The sequence below is a fragment of the Ochotona princeps genome, chromosome 14, assembly GCF_030435755.1.
Source record: "Ochotona princeps isolate mOchPri1 chromosome 14, mOchPri1.hap1, whole genome shotgun sequence".
NCBI classification, from domain to species: Eukaryota; Metazoa; Chordata; class Mammalia; order Lagomorpha; family Ochotonidae; genus Ochotona; species Ochotona princeps.
Window position 1 is genome coordinate 26,046,937 of NC_080845.1, and position 19,606 is coordinate 26,066,542.

At 39.8% G+C, this 19,606-nt stretch overlaps 1 protein-coding gene across 1 annotated transcript; it reads left to right on the plus strand.

Moving 5' to 3' along the window:
* Positions 1–1,691: 1,691 nt before the first annotated feature.
* On the plus strand, positions 1,692–14,008 carry ALDOB (aldolase, fructose-bisphosphate B). Its single transcript, XM_012925720.3, has 9 exons — positions 1,692–1,813; positions 5,832–5,953; positions 6,689–6,900; positions 7,731–7,785; positions 8,555–8,715; positions 9,593–9,676; positions 10,570–10,744; positions 11,150–11,349; positions 13,470–14,008. The coding sequence occupies exons 2-9, from the start codon at positions 5,842–5,844 to the stop codon at positions 13,563–13,565; spliced, it is 1,095 nt and encodes a 364-aa protein (XP_012781174.1). The 5' UTR covers positions 1,692–1,813; positions 5,832–5,841; the 3' UTR covers positions 13,566–14,008.
* Positions 14,009–19,606: the final 5,598 nt, after the last annotated feature.

The following is a 19,606-nucleotide window of genomic DNA, read 5'->3' on the forward strand; positions in this document are numbered from 1 at the left end:
CGGACGTAAGTCGTTTCTCCCTGAGTAATGCAAGTCTAATGTCCAAGGTTATAAGCTACTGAAAGTGGAATAGAGAAAGAGCTAATCAGCCTGTGCTTAACAAAATGCAAGCGGCTCTGCTTTCGACCACTGACTGGAAATGAAAGACTCCCTACGATACCTGTCCTGTTACTCCAGACGGTGCCATCTCTGAAGCACAGTTTCTTACACATAACGCAGGGTAATAATCTTCTCAAAGAAGTGCTGAGATGGGAGATCATGTGTAAAAAGAACCAGGTACATTAAAGAGCCTCAGAAAAAAAAGATAGTATGATTGTCATTATTACTGTTATAGTATAAGGATAAAATTACTGATGGATTAGTGACATCTCGCAATTGGCAAGTGTTTCGATTGATTCTGTCCACTCTCTGCTTGACTCCAGCAAATGATGGAATTTTTTTATCTGGGGCAACTTTCCATTGTCATCAGAGAAGGCCTTGGATGAACCAAATGAGCTTCAATGTGTGTTGCAAGCCCTTCAGTCTTCCATAGTTACACTCGATGGCTGATATTTCCTGCTTTCAAAAGCTGTGAGCTTAACTTTCTAAGACAACCTATATTTCTGCTTCTTTCTTTTTACTGACATTTTACTTTTTCACTCATAGGTTCTGACCCAACCCACTATGCCACAATGCTTGCCCCTGAATGCCCAGAATGTTTTGTTTTTAAATAAAATGTTTGAGTTTTGCTTTTCATCCAAATGAAAATTCAAGGGATCAAGGATTCAGAATCAGTTGCTTTCACTGAAAGATCATTTAAATTTAGCTATAAATTATAGAACAAAGGTTAAAACTGGTTACTAAAAAAACATTAAAATTAACGAATGAAAGCTCAGCATTGTTTACCTAACTGGGAAATAGGAGTTCTTTTTTTTTTTTTTTTTTTTTTAGATTTACTTATTTTTATTGTAAAGTCAGATTTACAGAGACAAGAAAAGACAGAGAAAAAGATCCTCTATCTGCTGGCTCACTCTCCAAGTGGCCCAAGCCAGGAGTCAGAAGCTCTTTCTGGGTCTCCAGAAAGTGCAGGGTCTCAAGGCCTTGGGTCATCCTCTACTGCTCTCCCAGACCTCAAACAGGGAGCTGAAAGGAAAGTGGGGAAACTGGGACATGAACTGGTGCCAAATGAGATCCGGGTGCATGCAAGGCAAGGACTTTAGCCACTACGCTACCATGCTGGTCCTAGGAATTCTTTTATCTTATTGTACATAAGCACTTCTCAATTGTATTTAGTGTCCCTGTGAAGAAGAGATCCCATTTTACAGATCAGAAAGTTAAGGCTCAGAGTACTAAAGACAAAACAAAACAACCCTTCAGCCAAAGGTACTCCTCCTGTAATTGCCAGAGAGGAGCTAATGTTCTCCTCAGTCTCCCTCTGCAGAGTGCAGAGCTCAGCCACTCAGCCTCTCCCCATCAGCATGATTTAGGGGATTCTCCTAATCCACCATGCTTCCATTTCCTCACCTGTAAAACATCGAACCTGGATCAGGAACCAGCACAGTCAAGACTAAGACATCCCTTGCAGCTTTTACATTGCAGGAGCATAAGGAGTGTGTGAGCATGATTGTAAGGATTGGTTGCTTATGAGCCAATCAGATGTATCAAATAGACACCTCCCTACCAGGCCAAGAAAGGAAGGGGAGGGCAAAAGTAAAAAAAAAATCTTTACTGTGAGCCATCTATAAAAACTGTGTGCTTCCAAAGATCCCTCATACTTGGCAGCAGCTCCTCTCTCAAAGCTTCTCACAGTCACGAGGACGCCCTCTGCCCAACTGTAAGTAAAAGAACGTCGTTTGAATACCTGGACTGTACCAGTGAACAGGGGTTAGTGATAGCTCCAAGCCTGGAGAGGGAAAGGACTATTGCCTTTGTTTTCAGGCAAAATAAATGTGATAGTGGCCGAAAATTCAGTGCATCTGTTGAAATTTTTTTTCTTCTTTCCTAAGTGTAAATGCTGTTTTGCACATTTCTTGGCTTTCTAAGCGGTGGAAAAGTGCTTAAGATCGATTACCAGTTAGCTGTCTGTGTTACCTGCCCGAGGCACTTCTGCGTCTTTGGTCTCAAACAAGCAACTTGAACATACCTGTTTGGTTAGGTTCTGATCAAATGAGATCTCTGTTCATTTCTCTCTCTCTCTTTCTTTCTCTCTTTCTCTCCTTTTCTGTCTCTCCTTCTTCCTCTCTATCTGCCTCTCCATCTTTTTCAAAATGTACTTATTCTCACTAGTTTGAAAGGCAAAGAGATAGACAGAGATCTCGCCTTCACTAGTTCATTCATTACTGGCCACATCAGCCAGGACTGGATCCTGGTGAAGCTAGGAACCTGGACTTCAATCCAGATTTGCCAAGTACCAGGCAGGAACCCAAATATTTGTTTATAATTATTTTATTTTGATAATCGTATTTGAACTATCACCTGCTTCCTCCTAGGATGCACTTTAGCAGGAAGGTGAATGGAAAGCCTGGTTGGCACTCAAACCCAGGCATTCAGAAATGGAAAGCAGGGGCAGCCAGCCCCCATTGCCGTCTTGACTGATGCACCCCTGCTATCTCTTCTTATAATCACAAATTCCAATGATTTATTCACAGATCTTTTGCTTCATGACATTTTCTGTATTCTCTCTTCACACCTGCTGGCATGAGTACTGAAACTTTTTTTGTCACAAAAATGAATCCTTGGAGTGTTATGCCCCTGACCTTCATCCACAACTCAAATGGGGAAATGGACTAGACTAGGAAGCTTTACAAAGCATAGTTGCCATTTGATTGTAATTTTTTAAGCCTGTCACTTGTGTGGTGCCTTCTATAACATTTCTTACTGGCACTAGACACTGGGGAGATTCTATAGCTTAAGATATCAGAAAGCAAAAGCTGCTGACTTACAGTGGACTAGTTCTTTACTATCTTGGAAACAGACATATTACAAGAATATGTTGTCTTCCTTTAATATAAACTTCTCTTTAAATAGTTCCCTAGTGCTCCGTAAGCCCCACTGGATGAGGTAAGAGCTTGGGTTCTGCTGGAAAGAAATTCATACTCTACCCTAGGTGCATCTGGAGAACACCTAGACCCGAGTTAGCCTAATTGTGAAACAGGGAATAGCATGCAGGAGCTGAAAACTTGAGTTGCTTTGTCTTGGATTCCAGTTTAGAGAAAAGAACCATATTTAAGCCTCTTGCTGGGATGCTTCATGTATACTCAAAGGCAGGAGGAATCAGCCTTCCCTGTGACTGTCACACATCACTGTCACATAGATACACTGTATTGCTCCATAAAGTGCCTGACAATCATAGGCTACCAAATAACAAACCTTATCATACTTCTCGAAAATCCATCTGCCTTAAGCATGAAGAAGCAAGTGGAATCACTGCTGCCGTTTATTCCTCCAGGACTAAGATAACCATATTTTATAAATTACTGGGTTTATTTTCACAGCGCCCCTTCAAGGAAGGCACAAAGGACCATACTGTGAGCTCCAACTGCTGTTGTGTTGAAGACAGAACAGAAATAAGATTTTAAGTCAGATGTGACTTGCAGTCATAGAAGATTAAAATTACAAGGGGCATAAGACATAGTGTTTCTGAAAACTCAATTTCCTCATCTCCAAAGTAGTAGGTGGTGTTGGTGCAAATACCACTGAGGACCTCTTGTGGCTCTGTTTGCTGTAGTTACCTCCTATTCATATGAGTTAGTGTGTACAGCCTTACACTAGATTTGCATGTATATATTCATTTGCCAAGAAGCCAAACACCATAAGAATGTATAAAGTGAAACCTGAGTCTCACCCATGTCCCATTCCCTGGACATAACCTCTGGGCAACTAACTTTTGCCTATAGAAAGTCACAAACAACATGCGTTTACACTATTTTTTAATTTCAATAATAAATATTGCATACTTCTCTGAAGCTTGTTTTTCTCATTAAAATATAATGTAAGCAGCTTTCCATTACACTTAAAAAATGTTGACTCAAGACTTCAGTGAGGGGAGTCTTAGGGCAAAGAAATCATTCTTTATCGTTATTCATTCCAAGCTCTTGTCTCCCGGAGGTGAACTTTGGCCTGTGACCCTGTTTTATAATTAACAGAGGCACAATGTTTGTGCTGATGTGGTACAGACCTTTAATCCCGCTGTAGAAGTTTAACTTCCAGCAAACAGCGTTAGTTTGATTTGACTTTTCTGTTTTTCTCATTGAGTCAGCACACCCAGATTGAGAAAAATAACTTGGTAGTGAATAGAAACATAGAGATACCAGGGTGATTATTATTATTTTTAATTTTAAAATGCAGAAACAATAACATTTTGCATTTTCATGGTATCTTATGAAGCATCTTCATGTTTATCATGCAGTTTAACAAATATATTTTGAGCAGTTACAAAGAGCAGAGTGCACACAGGTTGTATTTGAGTCATTTTGACAATAAGGCAACAAAGTAGATAGCCAGGAATTTCAAAATGTTTGTGGACAAACGGATTTGAAAAATAATTTTAGTATAAAAAAATGAAATGAAATCATGCATATTTTTCATTTTATTTTTTCCATGACTTTTTGTAAACTCATCCTATGCATGCATTGCAAATTTATTGCATCAATAAATTTACCTTTTAATTTTATATCCTATGAAACTTGTCTCAACATCTTCATATCATCACCACTTAATTCACAGTAAACCCAAAGAAGTTACCAAAGTTGCTCAAAGTTCCAGTCAGGGGAAGCAAAGTTGCTTCTGCAACCAAGGTCTGTCTGATCTAGCAACAACAAAACTCTTGGTTAATATTTCAGGTGTCTACGACTTGGTAATGTCAGCAGTGCAGTGACACAAAATCCAAGATCCTTTGTGTCATGGACACATTAGAAGTCACCCAAAGGCAGTTTGCTTGGACAAGCTTACTCCCTCCTTTGGGTGGAGGGAAGTACTTCCCCTCATTGCAATTTTTGTGCATTTTATGCATCCTTCAGCAAATGATGTAGTTTCTTGTATTGTTTTCTAAGTTGTTAAATGGGAGCCCAACTGCCTCCTGAGATTATTGTGGAGGAAAAATATTTATTGGTTCGTGTAAAGCAATTAGTAGAATGTTTGACATCAGCGATCATTTGTTGTTAAGAAAATATTTTTATGTTTAGTAATTGTCTTTTTTTTTTTTTTTGGTGCAAATACCGAAACAGAGGGTGAAAATTCTCACCTTAGTCTGAAGGTCACCACCCCCTATGAAGATCTAGAGGCCAGTTTCAAGGATAAAAATCTGTAACTATGATATTAAGGGCCAGTATATAAATGGATCACTCAAAATCTGCCAGTGGCCCAGTAATGATAGGACTTTGGAAAATTATCTTCTCTAGAAACTGTTGTTTATTAGTTTGTCCTAGTATGCCAATGTAGTTCCTTTCTTCTAGCTTAAGACAAGAACCTCTATTGAAGTAGAAAATAGTAATGAGGTAGTTAGTTAAACGTTCTCATGAATTAGTTGGTGTAGCCATTGGCTGTTTTTATTAAGGGGCATGATATTGAGATCCTGCTCTGGTGCAGGAAATATGAAAAAGTGAGTTTATCATGAAACAAAAGACTTGGTGGGATCACATTATATATAGGATCAATGGGATCATTTGACATTTACCTTCATCCTTTGTGGCTAATTGTTAACGACTTCAATGAATGCAGAAAAAAGAAATCTTACCCATTCATCTGTGGAAATGTTTTGGAAGCACCTGTGGGGCCTCTATGCTGTGTCTATCCATCCCAGCTTTCTTGATCATGAACTATCTGAAGCACCTATTGTGTTTACCCTTTTCCAGACCTGTCACCATGGCCCACCGATTTCCAGCCCTCACCCCTGAACAGAAGAAGGAGCTCTCAGAAATTGCCCAGCGCATTGTTGCCAATGGAAAGGGCATCCTGGCTGCAGATGAATCTGTAGGTGAGTGTAAAAAATAAACACGTTGTACACTGCACAGTCTTTCTTCACTTATTGAAAACAACTTAATGATCATATTCTCCTGCTTCCCCAAATGGGAATAGAAGACTTGACATTGACATTTAAAGTTTAAACTACGTCTTGTAATGTAGCTACATTTAAACTACAGTTTGCAGTTCTAGGGGGCAGATTTCTGCCAACCAAGAAAAAGGATCAAATCTTCATTTAAGGCTATTTGCCAGAGATCTTTTGGGTCTGTCCTCTAGCAAAGCTAGGAACCAGGATGACATCAAACACACATCTGCTGCTAGTGAAGAATCCTTGTAAAGTCAGCCAAATCAGAACGTGGGGCTGCTAGAATAGTACATGGTTTATGGCTAAGAGAATCCCATCGTGGAACAGGAAGAGCTGTGGCAGGCTTGTACGGTCTTCCATAAAACAACAAAAGCCAGAGAAGTCAGAAATGAGGCTTTTTTTCTCCTTCTACTGCATGTATAACAAGTAAGATTGAGAAATCTGGGCCAGAGTTCTGTGGTGGCTTCTAACTTGACCGTGTTAGCCCACCTCATATAGCCTCTGACCAGCATCCTGACACAACAAGGTCCTCCCTGTTCTCCCTGAGAGATGAATAGTGAGGCAAGAGTTGGCAAATTTGAATAAATAAGGAGATGGTATGGGGAAGTATGATAGGAAATTCCTGGCTTATTCCTGACGCAACCTGTGACCCACCCTCCTTAGGCACCATGGGAAACCGCCTGCAGCGGATCAAGGTGGAAAACACTGAGGAGAACCGTCGGCAGTTCCGAGAGATCCTCTTCACTGTGGACAGTTCCATCAACCAGAGCATTGGGGGGGTGATCCTTTTTCATGAGACCCTCTACCAAAAAGACAGCCAGGGAACGCTGTTCCGAAACATCCTCAAGGAAAAGGGGATCGTCGTGGGGATCAAGGTGAGCACTCCTATTCATACCTCACCTTTGCTTTGGCAAATTCCAAGTGCGCTGGCTAGGGCAGGGACAACTTTGAACATATTCATCATCTAATTTCTCTCCCATATTCATCTTCCAACTGATAATCACATTCTCTTCTAGGCTTTTCTTCTAGGGCCTCCTGTTCAACAGTTTTCCCTAAGCCACTTGATATATCCTTATGTTAATTTCCTCACTGTTTAAAATAAGATGAAATGAATTTTTTAAAAGTTGGTATCGTGATGATAATTGCTAATAGTCAATTTTATTATTATTACAATACTTACTTTTTATGTTGTGTTCCAACACTGCTCAAGAGTATTTGAGCAGAAAACCAGTAGCCTTCTCATAATCTTTGGAAGTAGTTTTACTCTTCTTTTGGAGATGGGTTGAGAAAACTGAACTACAAAGGAGCTTCCATAACTTGCCGCTCATCAGATCAGTTAGTACTGGCAGCATAACAGGGGCTTATCACCTGGCTCTGCTGTGTCGAGAGTGGACTCTACATTCTTATTTTCATTACAACCGTAGTAACACAGTGCTAACAAGTACACATGTTCAATAGATGTTAGGATTGACAGTCTCTCACACATTGCTCCTTCCGATCTTTTCCCTTCTGTAATGGACTGAAGGCCTCCCTCCCTCCACTGCAACTCACATCCTTCCACCCCACCCCCGCTGCCAGCTAGCAAATCTCCCTAATTTGACTCCTTGGTTTGTGAAATATGAAAATTATTAGCATCAGGAGATCTGCTTGTGTTGTACTGACATCTGGCACTTGCTAATTAGTTGTTAATTATTTGTATCCACAGTTAGATCAAGGAGCTGCTCCTCTTGCAGGGACAAACCAAGAAACTACCATTCAAGGTAAGGATATTTTCCTCTGAGGTGAATTCTGCCAACATGAGGCTTCTTCAGAAAAAATTGGGGAAAATGTAATAAAAATGTTGCTTATATTTTGTTTCAAGAAATTTTGAAAGTCAAGCAGTTTTTTCATAATACACATTTATCATGAACTTTTTGAAGACTCTTTATTTTGTACATAAAGTATATAAAGTGTACATAAAGTACATAATGTACATAAAGTGCTTACCATAGAACCTTGTATGAAGAAGATACTCAGCATCTGGAAATACACTTTTTAGAGAAAAACCAAGCCACAGGAAAGGCCTCATGCTTCAGGATCAGACATCTTGATGTGAAGCCTAATTTCATTTAATGCAGCAAATAATTTTGCTAGATATGTCACTAAGCAGCTAGACAAGTACTAACCAAAGCTTTGAAATAGGAAACGACAGTCTACTCCAGCTCTGTCATTCTTTGGCTGTCACTCAAAGTTGGTAAAATCACTTAACACCTCACAACCTCACTTTTCACATCTATAAAATGAACATCACATCAGCCACTGGTCCCTCCTATTTTACTTATGGTGTATCTTGTATGTGTATCAAACCATGTTTATTAAATCTAGGTCTTTTGGTCAGTATTGTGATTAATGCTTATGAGCTTGGGTATTTTCAGTTCTCTAGATTTGTGCACTGAATGTCAGACCAAAAGAGAACCTCTTCAGTTTAGCAGAGGCCCCAGGGTTCAGGTGCAGGGTTGAAAAAGCTTCTCTCTCTTTTGTGACTTGCAGGGCTCGATGGGCTCTCGGAGCGCTGTGCTCAGTACAAGAAAGATGGTGTTGACTTTGGGAAGTGGCGTGCTGTCCTGAGGATTGCTGATCAGTGTCCATCCAGCCTGGCGATCCAGGAAAATGCCAATGCCCTGGCCCGTTACGCCAGCATCTGTCAGCAGGTGCTCTGTCTTCTCCTCAAATGAAAAACTAATAAACTAGAGATGTCTTCAAAGCTTGCTTTCCTATGAGTCTTCCCCTTGCCACACCGGTACATCCTGGTGGCACTTTTGAATACTTTTGTTATAGTCAAGTACGGTAGGAAAAGATTTGGTCCAACAAAACCATTAGGAGTCCATTAAGCTGAGAATTCTAAGATCAATGCAATCAGCTCCTGACCTCTTACAAAGTTTTATAAGCCAAGACTTAAACATAATAAGGGTGATGAGGCCAGGCATTTGCTTGCTTATACCTCATAACGCCATGACTCTCTTAGATATCTAGCCAGAGGAAGACATCTCTGATCTGGCACCACTCACATGATTTCTTGAGGATGGTACCTTGCTGCCAAACTTCTGCACCTGCAAATGTCAAAGTGTCTGAGTCCAATTTAAGTGTCATTTGTTTTGGTGGGTTCAATGTTAGGCTTACCAAATTGTGCACCTGAAAATACCCAGTTAAAACTGTACGCACTGTTTGAATTCCTTAATTAATCCATACTAAAGGCATTTTTAAAAGTGATTGAAGTCTGATTGCCCTAAAAGTAGCAGCTAGATTCTGAGATGGCTAGAATTATCTCTAGTACAAGATATAGAGATAAAAATTTGTGTTTATTTTTTCTCTGCATTTTTTAAACTACTGTTCTTTTTGGCTAGACCACATTGCTCAGTGGACACTCCAATTTCTTTTCACCACCTTTAAGTTACTTATATACTATTTCCTCCTGGGGTTTCACTTTGATATAATTGCAACTGTTGAATCTCATATTTGGAAAAGATTATAGCTTTGGAAAGGATACAGCTTCACTTTTCCCCTTCTGTCACCCCTTTTTCTTTTTAGAATGGGCTGGTACCTATTGTTGAACCAGAGGTGATTCCTGATGGAGACCATGACCTAGAACACTGCCAGTATGTCACTGAGAAGGTAAATCCTCAATTCAAAAGTTCTGATTCTGTTTTAAAGATCACGTGTTTATGTAGCAGCTGGTGTATTTGAAATAACCTTTAGGACCACAAAGTAACATTGAGAAGAGGGTGCTTATCAGTCCTTCACTGCTTGTGCCACTTCATATGCTTCCTGTGGAAGAAGCACGGGGGCTTCATAGCAAGGCTTGGTGTGGAGAATTCACCTTCCCTCTTACATTACTTAGGCAGGTCACATTTTCTCTTTTGGACCTCAGTTCCATTATGTGTACAATAAGCAGCATCAAAATGTTCTGTGGGGCTCACATGTTAAAGTATAATTAGTACATACTTTATTCACATTTGGCTATTTAAATTAGCCACAGTATTCTAAAATAGGGTGATCTTCCTGAAATACTGTATAACATCAAGAGACTCATAAGTCTCCTGGCCTCAGTTTCTACACTTGCAAAATCATGTGGACTTATATCAGATCTGAAAGCACATATGTTTCTAAAACGTATGTTTTGTAATTAACTTTTATTGGGAAGGGAGGTGGAGGCCAGTTTTGATGTCCTCAATTAGCTAAACATGGGTGGGATTAATAGAAGATGACAATGACCAACGGTGTGATGGGAACAAAAGAATGAACAAGATCTAGTGAGCACTGGTTCATGCAGTGAGTGGAGCAGTTAGACTAGCAGCATTACAGATAGGCAGCTTGGCCATGCTCCATGGCTGTGGTTTGCACATATGCAGGACCCTTGAGATATCTTGAGGCTGGTCCAGGAGCTTAGGTCTAGCTGCTTATGGGAACTCCTCCGGCATGCATTCCTGTAGTTGCAAAATTTTTCAGGGTTAGATGATTCTAGGACTGACCCTGAGATTCTCCTAATTGAACTTCCTGTCCTTCAGGTTCTGGCTGCTGTTTACAAGGCCCTAAATGACCATCATGTTTACCTGGAGGGTACCCTGCTTAAACCAAACATGGTGACTGCTGGACATGCATGCACCAAGAAGTATACACCTGAACAAGTGGCTATGGCCACTGTCACAGCTCTCCACCGTACCGTGCCCGCAGCTGTTCCTGGTAGGACCTTCTTTCTTCTTAATTCAAAGTCTGAGCTCTCCTTTTAAAGAATGCCACAGTATTTGTGTTTGCCCTGGCATCTCCTACTATCTATAAAACAGACCTCTGCATTTCATAGACAAGGGAGTTTCCTCCTACTCCACAATGCCAAATATCCCAAGTCTGTTCCAATGTACACAAAATACTATTTTGTCAATATTTCATAGCCTTGCTTACTTATTAAAGTCCTCCTTTCCTTAGCCTCACCAGCCTCAGCAAAGCAAAGTGACTTCTCTAATCTGATGCCATGCAAAGCAAGCAAAGGAAAGACTGAACCATTGCCTTTCTTTTGGGTTCCTTGCTTGCTTTCTCAAGCAGTGTTCATAAGTTGGAACTAATACAGTGCAATGGCTTCTCTCCTTCCAGGAATCTGCTTTTTGTCTGGTGGCATGAGTGAAGAGGATGCTACTCTCAACCTCAATGCTATCAACCTTTGCCATCTTCCAAAGCCCTGGAAACTCAGTTTCTCTTATGGACGGGCCCTACAGGCCAGTGCTCTTGCTGCCTGGGGTGGTAAGGCTGCAAACAAGAAAGCAACCCAGGAGGCTTTCATGAAGCGGGCTGTGGTAAGATTCTACTACTTCTTACCCACTTCATCAACTTGATACTTGGGCATGATTTTCTTTGGACCCTAAGGTACCTACAAATAGCACATATTTGAAATATAGCATGAACACTCAGCAGAAGGTAAGAACTAAAGACAGTTTGATATTGGTAATACAGTTGAAACTTCAGAGGAAAAAAGGCTGAGGTTTAAGCCTTGGGCACGTTTAATTTTGAGAATATACAGAAAAACCCTCTGAGAAAAGCAGCAATTATATGATAGAATGCCCCAAAGATTCTGGGAGCAAATGGAAACAGATTTCAAGGAGCCCTTGATAACATACTATAAAGAGATTCAAAACCAACACCAAGAAAACACACTGGGAATGGCTTAGAAGCATATCAAAGACCCTCATCAAAATGGGTTCAATAGAAAGAGAAGGAAGGTGTCCATTTAAGGATTCAGAAAGGTTACCAGAAGAAATGAGGACAAGAAGAAGACTTCTTCAATTTACAACTATTAGCTTTGTAATACTTTCTCTGAGGGCAGGGTGACCAAATCAGAGCCAGTGCCTTCAGGGAGTTTAGCCAAATAGGACAGAGCTTGTTATGTTTAAAAACAAAGTGAAGGGAGCCAGAAGAAAATCAAGATGAACAAGATATGGACAATGGAGGGGAGGGATAATCAGAGTACATAGGATTGAATGGGACTAAATATTAAATAGCAGGTCTTAGACAAAAGGACAGGAGAAAAGAAGAAAGAGAATGAGTTTAGAGGTATCTCTGTAGTGGTAAAGCAATGTAGCTGTTGGCCACTGATTATACTGGATGATATCTGCTGAGGATGATCAGGAAATGTCTGGATCCTGACAGAGGGGAAGGTCAGATGAGAGGTTGAAGGAATGTACCAAGAAATTGACCATATGTTTTAGTGAGCCGTTGCAGTCTGGTATCAAGAATTGTGCAGCTGGAATGAGAGGGTAGCACACCAGGTTCGTCTCTAAAGAATAAAGGAAGAATAAGATAATCTTGAATAGGGAATAGCAGGCAGAGTAGAATAAAGTTTAAATAGGACAGAAGGAAGCCAATTTACCATGATAGCCTCATTTAGCTTACTTATCATGAAGGACATTGGCCAAGGAATTAAATGTCATCAAAGATTTGGGGATATGGCTCCAAAGAAAAGGCAGGCCTCAGGGAATCTCAAAGTCTATCTCAGGGCCAGTAGAGAGTTGTGATTTTGGATATACTGATGTGTGGCTGACAGAGTAGGGAGATGCAGATGATCTGATGAAGGGATCGTGAAGAACCATCCCTACAGAACGGAAGCCGATTTGTCATCTTGGACAGTGGTTTCCAAACCTGAGTGTGTCCATGTCACCTGAAGGTCTGTTTAAATATGAGTAGTTGGGCTTACTCATTGGGCTTCTAATTCAGTAGGTCTGAGGTGAGGTCATAGAATTTTAATTTCTAAGGATTTCTTAAGTGATCCTGACAGCCTGTGAATCATATGTTGAGAAGCGCTGATGTAAAATGCAGAAATGAGTCCTTGACAGTCCAGATAATAGCAATGTGACTGGAATAAGGTGAGGCATCAGAGTAGCATTTGAATACAGTCAGGCACCACATGACCATGATGACATTTCAGTCACTTGTGCGCTACATATGTGATGGTGGTCCCATATTTGAATTTGTGTATGTTCCCTATCATGTTTGTACAGTACAGTCAGATCAAGATGTGATTCTCAGAACATGTCTCCATTATGAAGCAGCCCATGACTATTTTAATAACTAAATTTCATAATTCTGACCTTACCTTTATTTGAAATTTACATTGGAAATCAAAATGATATTATCTATCATAAAATTCCATATTGCTATGGACAAATATACATGGAAAATGAGGAAAAATTTAAGCATATAGGCTTGCAAAGGAAATTATCAGAAAACCAGGATAAAGCAAAAACAACTTATTATAAAAGGAACGAGACGGTATTAGCAGCATTGTCAGTAACATCTGTGAGGGGAAAAACATCCAAATAAATGAGGGTATATTTGTTTTGTATAAGAAGTAGAGAAGGTCAAGTATGAATAAGTCTGCATTTATTCTAACCATGTTTCATCTTTTACATTTGATTTTTAGGCCAACTGCCAGGCAGCCAAGGGACAGTATGTCCACACAGGCTCATCGGGGGCTGCTTCTACCCAGTCTCTCTTCACGGCGTGCTATACTTACTAGGACTTGACTCCAACCAACCTGGCCCCACTTCTTCTAGGTGTCTTAGCAAGAGGGCTGACAGGAAACTGCCTTTCATTTGACCTGGTAAATTAGACTGAATTAAACAGGAACTGTTGAGAACACAATAATGGTAGATATGAAATACAAAGGAGGAAAGCAAATCAGTTATTGATATAGAAAAGCATGAATATCAAGAATTTGATGAAATTTCACACAACAGGTTTCTCACAACACATCCTGCTCTTCATGTGTCAGTGTATCCATCCAAGAAAATAATAGCCTTTAAAACAAAATGTGCTTTCTACCCAGATGACAACTGCTGAAGGAAATTTCTCAAAAGCTCAGTGAAGAAAGTGCATTTTATGACAGAATTTTAGCTGGGGTAGGTTATAAAGGAAACAGTTGCAACTGAAAAAAAAAATAAAATGCTCTATAAACCTTCAGCTGGTGCTGAATGCCACTTTTTTGCTCTTGTTATTGAAGTGCAGTTCATCATCCAGGACTTTACAAGGCTGATCAGCTGCCAGGATCCTTAGCTTCGGCTACTCATTAGAACCTAACAGCAAATGGAGAGAACCTGGATGCTCAGGACACATGCCAGCACAATTAGATCAGAAAACCCTAGATGTAGAATCATCTCTTGCATTTCTTGAAGTTCCCCTGGTAATTTTAATGTGTAGCCAAGCTTGAAAATCGCCCATCTAAATTTCAAGTGTGAGGATATTTGAAAATCAATTCACTAATAATGTGAAACTAGCTGAAGTAGAATGAGTTCAAGCAGTCTGAGAAGTGTCGTGAAAATCCAAGGGATTTGGAGCTTGGAACATTGCTTGTATGTGCCCACGTTTGATGACATTTGCCTCAACATATTTAAGCAGACTACCCAGCTTTGCAGTAAATAGTCTTCACATAGTTATGCTGTATTGACTCTCATTTTCCAAAAATTATTTTATAGGTGACACATTTAGCACAAATATGACTGCAAAAGAGAATCTGAACATAACTTAGGATAACATAAAAATCACAACTAGGAGCTGGGAAATAGAAAAATAAAGGAATAAAGAAGTGGAAGAAAGCAAAATGAGTTAGGAATAACTGTTTAAGATTGATGGGTTAAGAAACTCAATCAGATAAATTGATTTTAAAAATTAAAATATATGGAGTAGTGGATCAAACTGCTGCTTTCAACACTTAAGTATTCCCCATGAGTTCTTAGTTGGAGTGCTGGCTTTGCCACTTCATTTTTAAAATGATATATTTTTTTGAAACTCAGAGTTACAGAGAGAGAGAGAGAGAGGGGGAGAGACACACAGAGAAACCTGCCATTTACTGATCCATTCTGCAGATGGCTGCAATGTCAAGGATTGGGCAGGACCAAAGTCAGGATCCAGGAGCATCTTCTATATTTCCCATCTGGGTACAAGAGGCCCAATCAATGGGTCCATCTTTCACTGCTTTTGCCACAGCATTAGTTGGGAACTAGACCAGAAATGGAACACCCACAACACAAACTGATGCCCATATGGATGCCTGCAGTGCAGGTAACTTTTTTTTGGTTGTTTTTAAGGTTTGTTTATTTTTATTAGAAAGGCAAATTTACAGAGAGAAGAAGAGTCAGAAAGATCTTCCATCCACTGGTTCACTCCCCAAATGGCTGCATGGGCCAGAGCTGAGCCAATCCAAATCCAGGAGCCAAGATCTTCTTCTGGGTCTCTCACATGGGTACAAATTTCCAAGGATTTGGGTTATCCTACTCTTCTTTTCCAGGCTATAAGCTGGTAACTGGAAGGGAAGTGGAGCTGCCAGGACACACAGCAGCACCCACATGGGATCCTGGCATTTTCAAGTGAAGGATTAGCCAATTGAACCATTGCACTAGGCCCCGTAGGTGGCGACTTTACTCACTATACTACAATACCAGCCCCAGCTTCCCTATTTTTTTTAATATTTATTTTATTTTTATTGGAAAGTCAGATTTACAGAGAAGAGACAAAGATTTGTCCACTGGTTCACTCCCCAAGTGGCCACAATAGCCAGAGCTGAACTGATCCAAAGCCAGAAGCCAGGAACTTCTTATGGGCTCCCACATGGGTGCAGGAGCACAAGGCTTTGAGCCATCCTTTACTGCTTTCCCAGGACACTAACATGGAGTCAGATTGGAAGTGAAGCACCTGGGACATGAATTGGTGCCCACCTGAGATGCCAATGCCAGAAGCAGAGGATTAGCTTGCTATGTCATTTTGCCATTCCTCAGTAGTTTAGGTAATAATAATAGTAATAGTAATCAATTTGAAGGTTAGGGTTCCATAGAGAGGGGAAGATGGGAAGGAGGGAGGGAAATAAGAAGAGAGGGGGGAGGAAACTAGGAAGGAAGGAAGGAAGGAAGAAAGGAAGGAAGGAAGGAAGGGAGGGAGGGAGGAAAGAAGAGAATGGGAGTAAGAGAGTGAGATCTTTCTTCTGCTGCTTCACTCACCAGATGGCCACAATGACTGGGGCTAGTCCAAAGCCAGCAGCCAGGAGCTTCTTCTGGGTCTCCCACATGGATGGTGGGGGCCTAAGCACTTGGGCCATCTTCTACTGCTTTTCCCAAGTCATTAACAGGTGTGAGATTCACTTTTGATACAGCTCCTTGCTAACAGCTCAGAAGCAGTGGAAGATGGCATATGTGTTTAGGCTGCTGTCAACCATGTGGGAAGCGCAGATGGAGTTCCAGGCTCTGGCTTTGATCCAGTCCAGCTGTGACCATTGCAGTGTGTGAACAACCAGATAGGAGATCTCTCTCTCCACTCTCTTTGTAACTCTGCTTTTCAAATCTTTAAAACAACATGTAGGTATAAATCGTTAAAATATACTTGTATTTTAAAAATGGAAGATGAACTTAATTCCTTGTCTTGAATAGTACACAGATGATATTCCTTAGAGTGATTATATTAATTAGTGGAAGCAAAAGCATATTACGTAGAGAATAAGACAGAATTGGTCTGAAGGAGCTTCTGTTGAGAAGGAAGACCTGGGAGTGGATCACAAGGAGGCAGTTTTTACTAATTACATACATAAGTGCTATCTACAACAGTTGCATATGATGATATCTGTTCTTACTTTTCTCAAAGCATCTAATTCATATATGCATTTTAGACCTGCCTTCTATATCATTTCATTTAACCTGTGGATTTCATTTTATGTATGATAAAACCAAGCTCAGAACAATTAAATTACACAGCAAGGGTCACACATTTAGGGTAGAGCTTTTTCATACAATGGTCACGTATTCTGAAAGGTAGGAACTGGCAGGATTACAGGAAGTGTTCAATTCCTCTGCCTCAGTCCTACAGGTCTTCTGATCTTCCTATTGCATCCATCAAGTCAATCAGCAAATACGCAAGTTCTTACCATGTATCATGATGTCCTAAAGCTCCGTGGCAACACCTGGTGTGATATTACTTTTCCGCCAGGAAATTTTTATATATAGCCTACTCAACATCATGGACTGAAATGGCTGCAAAGGATCTCTTAGTTTCTCACTTAGTAGTTAAGCATGAATTTACAATCAAGGCTCAGTTACTCACATCTTTTGGTCAGCACTGAATTACATTTCACTGAGGGGTAAGGATTTATATAACATTTTCCCAAGGATTTATATAACATTTTCCCTAGTTACCATCTGATGTATTTCTCCTAAGCAGCTGCTATTGTCTTTAAAATCTCAAAACATAGGAATTTAGTTTTTCTTCTTCTCCAACCAAATGCTAACCTTGTTTTTTCCTTTGCTTGTAAACTGGAAAGCAAAAAATCCTCAAAGTAAATCCCTGTTAGTGTTAGGGTTCATTGTAGCTCATCCCAAAGTTTAATAGGTTCCTGCCTGCTCTCCATTACATTCAACCCATCAAATTGGCTCTTTTCAGAGCAGGAAAAAAAAAATCAAGTTTTTCTTTAACCTATAGTCCTGTTTTCAATTCCTTAAATTAAAAAATAATTTACTTGACAAATGATTGTACATATTCATGAGGTACACTGATACCAGACAAGTAACTCTCTCTTCCTCGTATAAACCAATACAACTAAAAAGAACAGCAAATAAAGGGTTGCCATATAAATAAAACATACCTGAAAGATCATTCTCTCCAAATATTTCACATTTGAAATTTTAGTAATCTCTTCATTCTCTACTAGGTATACTTTTTTCCCATCTCAGTGAGTAAGACACCAATCACTGACACCCTCTCTGGACCTTTCCTTTTCATCTAATCAATAATCCAATTTCACTGCATGTATTTTCTCAAATTCGTCTCCTTGTATATCCACTGCTTCAATGGAAGCACCGTAGCCTTTCAACAGCACTACTGTTACTGACATCGTAGTTTAAAAGCTGTACATGGTTAAGACATTTTCCTCTGTTTTTACTAAACGATCTATTCACTATCTCAAGGCAAGCATGAATAAAATTAGAAGCGGCATCAGTCTCTTAGAAATTAGCTCATCCATTTTATTGAGTACAATCTGTATCTTTAGTTTTCTTGCCTAAAAAAAACAAAAAATCAAATTAAATCATAACCAGCAAAAGTGGGGGGAGAGGGAAAAAGAACCTATTAAGGGTGGCCAGGGCAGCAGCTTAGTGGATAACACCTCTGCCTCCAACGTGGGCATCCCATAGGAATGGCTGCTTTGCTTCCTATCCAATCAGGTGCTTGAGAAAACAGTAGAAAATGGCTGAGGGTCCTTGTATCCATTTGGGAGACCCAGAAGAAGCACCTGGCTTCTGGCTTCAGTTTAGCCCATCAGAAGCTGTTTTTGGCCATTTGGGGGATTGAGCCAGAAGGAACCTGTTTCTTTCTCCTTGCCACCCTCTCTATAACTTTAAGTAAAATTTTTATTACAAGCTTTTCAAACAATACTTCTTAATGTACAATTTTCTTAGAAATGTATAGATTTTTTCTTAGAATTTCATAGATCTAAGTCAGGAATAATCCCCAAATGTTTTCATTTTCATGATGATCCTTGCAAACGAAAGCATCTCAGATTGTGTGTTGTTGTATTTGGAAGGGTACAAGGAGAGTATTGGGGCAGGGAGACAGCAGAATCAGTGACTGTCTTTAAAGATTTTTTTTTTGATAAGGCAGAGAGAAAGATTTTTCATCTGATGATTCACTCAAGCAGCTCAGACTGAAATCAAAACCCTGAACTCCATCAAGGGATCCCACATATCAGGGACCCACCTACTTGGACCATCTTCCACTGCTTTACAAGGTGCTTTGCAGGGAGCTGGACATGAGGTAGCCTGGACTCAAACAGGCTCTATTATAGGAGATGCTGGCATCTCAGGTATTAGCTTAACCAAAGTATTGATTACATGCTTTGTTGTGAAAAATCCACAGCTGTATATTCCAAATGCGTCCCTTTAATACACACTTAATACATATTCAAACACAAGGAAAATACTGCCATAGAAATTTAGGCAAGAGTTATCTCCTGACAGCCCTCTTGGTCCACTGTTGAGAGTAACCTTGCTCTTGCTACATTCCAAATTCATGAACAACCAGAAGCTCACTCTGGTTCTCTCACAATTCCTTTTTAAAGTCTTCATTATCTTTCCTGAGACTTATCTTTCGCTTTCGTCTTAAGAATCACATCCTCTACCACATAATTCAAAAAAATATATAAAATCACATCCTCTTGAAAAAACTTTCATCTTCTTCTCAAGCTCTCCACATTTCTGTATTGTTTTCTTGAGAAAATGAACATCCAATCTGCTGTTAAAAAGGTAACTTCTGGGGGACTATGTTTATAAGCAATGAATCATTACGTATGTGATTATGTGGTGTCCTTGACACCATATATATATATATATATATATATATATATATATATATATATATGCTACTAGAGTTATCACTCAGGGATGGTAAATGTAATGTAATTCTAGTAGAACTATCTTGCATCTCTATGACCTCAAACTGAACTAACCGATTTTTGGGTCTCCTGCTAAGCAAAACTATGCATGAAATATTGGAATCCTAACAAAAGATTAATAAAAAAAAGTGTTT

Bases quoted from the DNA above. Each gene is read 5' to 3' on its own strand.
- ALDOB (XM_012925720.3), top strand. From the start codon at position 5,842: ATGGCCCACCGATTTCCAGCCCTCACCCCTGAACAGAAGAAGGAGCTC. The intron at 5,954-6,688 runs GTGAGTGTAAAA...CACCCTCCTTAG, and splicing joins GGCTGCAGATGAATCTGTAG to GCACCATGGGAAACCGCCTG. The intron at 10,745-11,149 runs GTAGGACCTTCT...CTCTCCTTCCAG, and splicing joins CGTGCCCGCAGCTGTTCCTG to GAATCTGCTTTTTGTCTGGT.